The 9,497-nt window shown below is 53.2% G+C and overlaps 1 protein-coding gene across 1 annotated transcript; it reads right to left on the bottom strand.

Moving 5' to 3' along the window:
- Nucleotides 1-729: 729 nt before the first annotated feature.
- On the bottom strand, nucleotides 730-7,185 carry LOC137767684 (neuropeptide Y receptor type 4-2). Its single transcript, XM_068548923.1, has 2 exons — nucleotides 7,122-7,185; nucleotides 730-2,229 (listed from the first exon to the last, which is right to left on the bottom strand). The coding sequence occupies exon 2, from the start codon at nucleotides 2,187-2,189 to the stop codon at nucleotides 1,056-1,058; it is 1,134 nt and encodes a 377-aa protein (XP_068405024.1). The 5' UTR covers nucleotides 2,190-2,229; nucleotides 7,122-7,185; the 3' UTR covers nucleotides 730-1,055.
- Between the last annotated feature and the right edge of the window lie 2,312 nt (nucleotides 7,186-9,497).

The following is a 9,497-nucleotide window of genomic DNA, read 5'->3' as shown; positions in this document are numbered from 1 at the left end:
ACCTGGGGCAAGTCAGCTCAGGGGCAGAGTGGAACGAAGGAGGCTGGAGTCATGGCCTTAAGTACTGAAAGTCTCTGCAGTGGGTGGACTGGGGAGGGTCGCAGAGTCCTTGGCCAGCTGCCTTGTCAAGAGAGGTCCTGGGAGGCAAGGAAGGGCAGGCAAGAGAGTGTGGCTGCAGCAGCCTGAGCCCTTCCTACACTGGACTGTGGCGCAGGGTGCTGTCCTCAGCTGAGCACTCAGCAGGGGCACCTGCTACCTTTCTTGTCACCATGGTAAATCTTTCTGGAGCTCTCTCCCTGTGCCAGGGACTGTCCCAGGCATAGGGGACCCAAGCTCTTTAACAATACAGATGTCACCCTCAAGGGGCCCACTGTCTTATCAAGGAGAGATACTTGCAGGCTTATTTCCATTCAAGGTGGCAGATACAAAGAAAGAGAAAAAGGATGGAGTAGGATGTGAACCCTGGAATTCCTGCTGCTCGGGGCTGATTTTCCTACTGCAGAGGAGTGCGAGCAGGCTGCCAGGGTCCCTTCTCTGCAGCTGGATGTGCTAACGATATACAGTAATCCCACTGTCTTGCCTCCATAGAACTCTTTACCACTTACAAAGCCCATCCACAAACATCATCTCCCACAGAGGTTAGGGGTTTACCAAGGTCCAGAACTCTGACTCCACGTGTTCTTCCCCTCACCCCACCATGGCCTTGCAGCCTCACCGGTGGAAGTGAAATCCCTGGGCTCCCGGGCTGGGCATCTGTTGCTGAGCTACCAGAATGAACTACAGACCATCAATCAGACCATCTCCGGCTCTGGCATCTGCTCAGGATACACGACATACTGTGTGTGACCTGCAGAATCCAGACTCAGAATTCTCCCAGGAACAATAGCTGAACCATCAGAATGCTTGGCTTCACAAGGCAAATGGATGCAAAAACAGGCTCTTGCTACCCTATCTGGGCCCCACAAAGCCAGTGCCACCCCCAGCTTGCAACGTGCCCACTTAGCTAAGTGAGGGAGGCTGGTAATGAACATGGCAGAGAGAAGCCCTAAACCTGGCTAGATGGGGTTGGACCTGCCACTGAGCCTCAGAGACCCTTTGGAGACTTCTGTGTGCACTGTGGACAGAGGCAGATGCTCGGACTCCTCCACAGGGACGCTCTGCTGGCAAGTCAGCACCAAGGCCTTGACCTCCTTCTTGAAGTTGGTGTTGAGAAAGCCATAGATGAAAGGGTTGACACAGGTAGAGGCCATGGCAAGCAGGTGGCACACCAAGAAGATGAGGTTGCCATGACAGATGGGGATGGCCTCATGGTACCAGTCCTCCAGGCTGTTGAACACATGCAGGGGCAGCCAAAGCACAGCAAAGGCAGCCACCATTACCACAAGGATCACATTGATCCGCTTCATCTGCCAAGCCCGAAAGCTGCAGGTGCCCTTGCGGAATACCCGTCCCCGCTTCCGCAGACGCTGGTAGATGCGAACGTAGCAGACCAAGATGAAGGCCAGTGGGATGCAGTACTGGAAGAGCAGCAGAAAGGTGGTGTAGATGATGCGGTGATGGTCCAGTGGCCAGGACTCAGTACAGACCACCTTATCCACCAGAAACTCCAGAGCCTTGGAGTGGTTCTTATGAAAGACATTCTCTAGGATGCTGTTAGCCAGGAAGGGCAGGGAAAGGAAGCCCGCAATGAGCCAGATGACCACAATCCCCAGGTAGGCCTGGGAGACACTGGGTTTCCAGCCTGTTGGATTGATGATAAGCTGATGCCTCTCCAGAGCCACAAGTACAAGCGAGAGGATGGAGACTGTCACCGACATACACTGGATAAAGGCCGATATCTTGCAAAGGACCTCGCCAAAGATCCAGTAGTCCATGATGGTGTAGATAGCCGTGAGTGGCTGGCAGATGAGGCACATGAGGAAGTCAGAGAAGGCCAGGTTGGCAATAAGCAGGTTGGTCACATTGGCCTTCTCCTTCTGCCTAATGGTCACACATATCAGGCAGAGGTTGCCCAGGACTCCCACAATGGTCTCAATGCTGTAGGAGGTGACAATGAAGACCATTGGGTCTATGGAATCCTGGCAGTAGTCAGAGAAGTTGTATGAAGCGTACAGAGAACTTGACTTGCTCCTGTTTTGACCCTGTGGGGATTCTGGGAACAGCAAGGCCAGGAAGTGAGAGATGTTCATGGTGGATGTGAAAAGATTCCAGGAGATTCAATGATGACATCTGCAAAGCAAAGACAAACGGCACTGAAGGATAGTGCCTCCTGTGTGGAATCCAGGGTAGAGTGGGGACCAGGTAGAGAGGTTCATGGCTGCTTCCTTCCCAAGGCTGAGACCTAGAGGACCTGAAACTCAGAGATGTAAAGCAACTTGCTCATAGTCACACAGCTAATAAGTAATGGGGCCCAGATACAAACCCAGGTCTGTCTGACGTCAGATCCTGTTCCACAGATTCCCTCTGACCTCAGAGTTTGAGGCTATTTTGATGATAAAGAAGTTGGACTGTTGTATGCAGAGTTCAGGGACAGAATTATTTAGGGAACATGGGTAGAAATCCCCTTATCACATTTTATGCAAATAGAGACAGCAACACATTCTGCCATGTGCTCAGGTCCTTCCATGGCACCCCCTTTAGGACAGAACAAAAACCTCGGGGCTTGACACACAGTGTGCCCTCCTGGTCTCAGCCCCTACTTGCCCTGCCAGCCTTGTTTCTCAGGTGACACATGGCAGAGTTGAAGACAGCCAGGTATGCAAAGACTGGGGCATCAGCACACCAGCTCTCTCCTCCTGACCCCTATGTGTACACACACACCAGGCCAAGGTCAAGGGATGCCCACTGCCTTCCCTATGGGTCCCCTCCATGCTTATGCTCAAGTCACAGCTTGCAGCTCCCAGACACCAGCCTGGGCCATACCTCCATGTCCCGGCCCAGCCTGGCCGTTTTCCTCTGGTGCCTCAACACAAGGGACCCTCTGCCAAGACTTAATTGGAATTTGGACTCCAGAGCCTCCAGGTGGTAACGTCAATGACAGATATTTTGACATGGAGCGCCACTGTATCATCACACACCATTGGGGCTCACCTTCCTCATGACTTCTCTAGTCATCACTAATCCCACAAGCAGTTCTCAACCTTCAGGAGACATCAGAATCATTCTAGGAGCAGATTGAAAGCACAGATTCCAGAATCCCTCACCAGGAGATGCAGTTAAGTGAGTCCAGGATGGGGCCCAGGAATCTGTATTTTAACAACTGACCCATATGTCTCCGATGCACACGGTCCTTGGACCCCCTGTTTAATAAGTACTGTTCATAGAGGAATACCCTATTTCAGATATTCTTTAAGGCCTTATAATGGTCGTGTCTATTTGTGAACTGTGAACATTATATATGTTCTTTATGTTCAAGTGCTAAGTTAGAGACAGTTTTTACAGGGTATAGCCAAAATTAACCAGAGGTCAATAAAACCTATTTGTCAGCCATCAAAAATGTCACTCACTGTACATTTAATTTGGCTTATAAAGATGAGTCACATTTTGCCATGTACAAGATCGTCATGAATTCGAATGACAGTTTATAATCTGGTTATTTCAGCTACCCAATCCCAGAGGCAAGAGGATTTTTCTGGTACCACAGTCTTCGGGCAAAAAGAGTCATTTGGGGCTTCCCTGGTGGCGCAGTGGTTGAGAGTCTGCCTACCAATGCAGGGGACATGGGTTCGAGCCCTGGTCTGGGAAGATCCCACATGCCGCGGAGCAGCTGGGCCCGTGAGCCATAATTACTGAGCCTGCGCATGTGGAGCCTGTGCTCCGCAACAGGAGAGGCCGCAACAGTGAGAGGCCCGCGCACCGCGATGAGGAGTGGCCCCCACTTGCCGCAACTAGAGAAAGCCCTCGCACAGAAACGAAGACCCAACACAACCATAAATAAATAAATAAAATTAAAAAAAAAAAAAAAAGAGTCATTTGGAATTGAATGTGACAAAATGAAATATACCAGGGCGAAATATAAGGTCCAGTATTTGAGTGAAAAAACAGCCATAGCTGCATGAAACTGTGGCAGATACACTGTGCTCAGAAGCAGCAAATAAGATGGAAACCCAAGACTCTGGTTGATCAACAGCCAGGGCTGGGTCAACAATGGGAAACAACACCATTGGTTCCAAACTGGCCAAGCTCAGCATGATCAGAGTGCCATTACTAGATGGGGAGGGCTCCAGAAAATCCTCCCTGCTTCGTTCATTCATTCACTCAATAAGCATGTAGCAAGTCCCACGCTAGAAACAAGGTCTGCAAAGATGACTTATACAGCCATGTCCCTCCCAGACCAGAGGAACTAGCCACCAAGAACACAGATGAACCTCAATGCCACACTGCCATCGCCAAAACCAGTATGAATGGAATGCCTGTGAGCTGGGAGATCAAGGAAGGAAGCAGGGAGATGAGAGAAGAGGGGACATGGATCCAGGGCTCAAAGGATGAAGAGGAGTTAACTATCCAAATAGACAAGGTGGAGGAAGGAATTCAAGGTACAGGGAACAGGGTACAAAGGCAAGGAGGCAGGAAAGAAGAAAGCCTCCTTAGAGAACAGTAAGCAGTTCAGAATAACTAGAGCCTAGAGTAGGTGGAAGGGAGTGGCAAAAGATGGGCTGGAGAGGTGGGCCAGACCAGGAATGCTGGGTGAGCTGCTGAAAGGCTGCCAGCAAGCCCAAGTTCATTCCAGAAAGGTCACTTGGATGTAGAGAACAGATTGAGGGAAAGGGCCAAGACAGGAGGAGGGGGAGGGCTGAAGGCAGCACTGGGGATCTGCCTGGCTTGCAGCCCTCTTCTCAGAGAATCCATAAAGAGCTAACACAAGGGATGGTCACCAGTGAGCCAGGAAACCCCACACCAGTCCCTGCTGATTAGACCACACAGATGCCTGAACCCAAATCAGCCCTTCCCAGCAGCTTCTGGGACTGGGGCAGAGGAGGGAAGTGCTGGGGCTGGGAGAGCATCAACATGGGAAGGAGATCTTTGGGGGACCAAGAAAGGAGCAGAACTGCCAGCTGGCCCTTGCATCTTTCTCCAGAGCTGCAGATGCTGGAAGGGAACACCAGGGAGGGGACCACTCCATAAGCCCCTACCCCAGAAAGGCCCTCTGTACACAGGAACTGAGGATTTCCAGAAGCATTCTCCAGGGGCAAGGCAGTAATAATTCAAACCCCTGGGCCCCAGGTCAGCACGAAAGCTGGATTCCTTTTGCAGAAAGTGCACAGGGGCAGTAGGGAGAAGGCAGTGGCAGCACGTATGCAGAGGTGACTCTGGTCTGAGTTTGGTCCCGCAGACACATGGGAGGCCCAAGCAGCCTCAGGGGCTGTACCTGGGCAGGGGTTGGGGAGGGAATGGAAGCAACTGAGCCTGCCATACCCAGAGGAGCAGGAAGGGGAATTTGGAAAGACAGGCAGGGGAGGGAAGGCGGGAGCCCAGTCTTGCAGAGAGCCCAAGGAGTGGGGGTGTCTTGCCTTACCCTGGAGAGCGCACACTTTGCTGGGAGACAGAGGGCAGAAGGGACTTTAGCCTTCACTGAGCTTTGGGCACAAGACATCTCCCTGAGCATTAATGCACACCACAGCCCTGGGAGGAAGGCATTACTAGGCTGAACCATATGAAATTGCCAGTATCCAACCACTTTCAACCTGCAAAGACAGCAAATTCATATGGTTGGATCTAATATCAGCCCCATTTCAAAGAGGAGAACACTGAGGCCCAGTTAGATGAAGGGACCTAGCCAACGTCCCCACAGTCAGTAAGTGGCAAAGCTGAACTGGAACCCTGGTCAGTCTGATTCTGAAGCCCCCTGCACCAGGCCCTGCCAGACAGAGAGATTTTGAAAAGGAGGAAAGAGGAGCGGGGCCTGTCTTGAAGCAGGAGGTGAACTAATGTGGGGTAGGCGGAGCAGTAGAGGCAGGGTTGGAGATGGACATCCAAGGTCCCCAACAAAGCGTGACTGGGTGGGCACCTGGGGGTGCCGGGATGTGGCTCGGCCAAGTGAGAAGATGCCCCAGGTGGGGTGGCAGCTGCCCAGCGTCCCCTGGCCTCGGGCCCCAGCATGCTGGCTCAGACCCCCCTCCTCCCGGGGCAGCTCTGCGGACAGCCCAGCCTCTCCAGCCCCTCATCCTTCCCAAGCAGATGCGGGTTTGGAGTCCCTAATGGAATGACAGTCCTAGATAGAGCTGCCTCCTTCCCGACACAGTTCGGAACCCCAGAGGCCCCTCGCCGGGGCAGACACAAGAGCACAGCTCCCAGGGGAGAGACGTGGGCTTGAAGGGCTATCACAAGCGAGTGTCTGTCCCTTGCAGCCTCCAGCAATGCAACTCTTCACCTGGATCACCTCAAGGTGATCGCATCCACTCCCCAGGGCTGCTGAGCTGGGGCCACTCCGACCACTTCAGACCCTTCTGGGTGATTTGGAGTTCCCCCGAGGGCCCTCACACCAAGACTGTCCCTCACTTCCCACTGCATTCCTCAAAGATGCCCAGTGAGGACCAGGAGACCTCAGGTCCTCCAGGCACACCCCAGGGGGTGGCGACTCTGGGAGCGGGAAGGCAGACTATTGTGCAAAGTCAGTGAAATTGTGTCTCCGGGTTTAGTTCCCAAGCAGCTCTCGTGACAAGGTGGGAACACCTGCAACCCGGGGGGGAAGGGGGGAGGCCTCCACTGCAGCCTGCCTTCCCAGCACTCAGAGGAAAACTAATGGATAATACAAATAATATCAATTCTCCCATGAGGTAAGAATGGAGAGAAGGATGTCTGCTTTGTTTCCTGAAATTTCAGCAAACAGCTTCTGTCTCCTAAAGCCCGCAGCGCCCACATTTTCCACGCACCCCTTACCTCCTCTCCCGGCAGCACACAGGTGAGGACAGGTGAGACTGAAGGAGCCCAAGTCCGCTCGAGTAGCAGGGTTCCCCGCACCGCCCCGGTTGCGCGGCTCTGAGCCCCTGCGAAGCCCACCCGGCGACCCCTCCCCAGGCCCCGGCAGAGGCAGCGCGCGGCTTCCCGGGGACCCCTCGGGCCCGGGTCCCTTCTGCCCCTGGGATCCACGGGGCAAATCGCAGGGCCCGCGCCGGTCTCACCTGCTCCGGCAGCCCGGCGCTCTCTGCGTGCGGAGCGGAGCCGCCCTGCCCGTCTCCCCGCCCGCTCGGCTCCCTCCCGCGCCGCCGCCGCCAGTGCCCGCCCAGTCTGCCGCCTGCGCCGCCCATGAGGACGCTCCGGCCGGCCGCCGGCGACCCAGGCGCCTGCTCCGGAGCTGCGGCCGCGAGCCCTCCCGTCCGCCGTGCGCCAGGAGCTGCAGCCCCGCACGCCGGCCTCCCCCACGCCCACCTCGACCCTACACACCAGCGGGCTGGAACTGCCCTGTTGGTGTTCTCTCTGAGCCCCAGTGTCCTCATCCATGAAATGCGCATAAGAAGACCTGCCTTTCATAAACTCGTTCACAAATATTAATTACAGGCCTCCTATGAACCTGGCTCTCCTGCTAGACACAGAGCTGAGCAAAACAGAGTTCCCGTCCTTGTGTTATCCTGGAGTTCCCAGCCCTGGGGGGAGAAGGCCCATCAGGGACAAGAAAAAAGTAAATAAGTTAATAAGTTATTGCAGGGAGTGAGATGCTGTGGGGAAATGGGTCAGCTTTAGATATGTGGGCCAGGCAGAGGGCACAGTAAGGGCAAAGGCCCTGAGACTGGAGGCATTTGCTCACTGGAGATCACGGAAGGGCGGTGTGGCTGGAGAATGTCAGGGCTTTCAGAGGTGCATGTGGGAACAGTCAGGGAGGCCCTGGTAGATCCTGGAAAGGCCTCCAAGATTGTTGCAACAAGAATCAAGTGAGAAAGCACTTCTCCATTGGAGTCCATGTGAAACAGGACTTGCCTGAAACGGGACAGTGTTTATTACAAAGGCTGCTCCAATTTTGAATACACTAACTTATAATTTCCTCCAGAAGGCCACACGGAAAAATCACGTGTGTACTTGGAGGACCTCCTGAGAGTAGGCTTTGCTTCTGGGGCACTTCCTAAGTATCCGACATGCACAACTCTTCTCTAAAACCTTCCATGGCTCCAAGTCACAGAAGCGGAGTAAAGCAGCGGTTACCAGTGGCCAGGGGGTTGAGGAAATGGGGAGATAATTGGTCAAAGGGTCCAAACTTCCTGTTATAAGATTAACAAGTTCTGGGGATCTAATGTACAGCTTGGTGATTATAGCTAATGATACTGTATTATATACTTGAAAGTTGCTAAGACAGTAGATCTTAAATGTCCTCACCACGAAAAAAAGAAAGGGTAATTATGTGACGGGATGGAGGTATTAGCTAATGCTATGGCGGTAATCCTTTTGCCATATATAAATGTATCAAATCAACTCATTGTACACCTTAAATGTACATAATGTTATATGTCAACTATATCTCAATAAAGCTGGGGGGGAAAAAAAAACCTTCCATGGCTCCCCATGACCCACAGGACACGGCCCAGACCTCCAGCCGCTCCTCCCCACACACCAAGTAACCCCAGAGGCACCATCCATGGTGCCGACTATGGAAATGTTTCCAGAGTTGTGGGCAGTGGCCCTTTCTAGAATGACAGCTGTCATTTATGGCCCATGTGGGCTCTGCAGACATTACCCTATTGGAACATCACAACAGCCCTGAGAGGTGGGCATTTTTATTTCTGTTTTACTGATGAAGCCAAGTGAGACTCAAGCATTGAGCAACTTACCCAAAGTCACTCAGCTAAGAAACACTCAGATCCAGTCTGCCAAACACCCACGCCTCTGCTCACTGGCCCCTCCAGGTTTGCAGCTGCCATGTCTTCTTTCAGGACCACTCTCGTCCCTGCCTTGATTGCCTGGGAAAATGCTGCTCTTCCTTCGCAGCCCAGCTCCGAGGTCCCCTGTGCCATGACGCATTCCCGCAGCCTTCTGTGCTCTGCTGCAGAGGCAGGTGGCAAAGCCTGCTTGTATGTTTACACAACATACTCCCCATGTCTAGGGCACTATTCCTTGTCTCTGCCCTCAGAGCCCAGCACGGGTCCATATACAGTGACAGCATCCGAGGAAGGAAGGAAGGAATGCATTTGACGGAACTTAATCATAATGATGGCTTCCAGGAGTCTAAAGTGAAGAGTATTTGGGACTTCCCTGGTGGTCCAGTGGTTAGGACTCCACGCTTTCACTGCAGGGGGCAGGGGTTCGATCCCTGGTCAGGGAACTAGGATCCCACAAGCCACGCAACGCGGCCAAAAAAGTAAAAAATAAAAAAATAATAAAGTGAAGAGTCTTTCCTGTCCAGAAACCATTCACCTATAGACACCTGTTCTCTGTGTGGGCAAGAACTCAGACAGTGACACCTCCTCCTCGTGGGGAAGCTGTTTGGGGCCAAGGGCTGAGGTCTTACAGGTGAGCCCTTTGAGCAACTGCCCAGGGCTCCCAGGCCTGAGCCCGAGCCCCCATGGATC

This window comes from Eschrichtius robustus, chromosome 7, assembly GCF_028021215.1.
Source record: "Eschrichtius robustus isolate mEscRob2 chromosome 7, mEscRob2.pri, whole genome shotgun sequence".
Lineage (NCBI taxonomy): Eukaryota > Metazoa > Chordata > Mammalia > Artiodactyla > Eschrichtiidae > Eschrichtius > Eschrichtius robustus.
This window is presented reverse-complemented; position numbering and strand designations above follow the sequence as displayed.

Excerpts from the sequence above, each read along its gene's own strand:
- LOC137767684 (XM_068548923.1), bottom strand. The coding sequence starts at position 2,189 with ATGAACATCTCTCACTTCCTGGCCTTGCTGTTCCCAGAATCCCCACAG.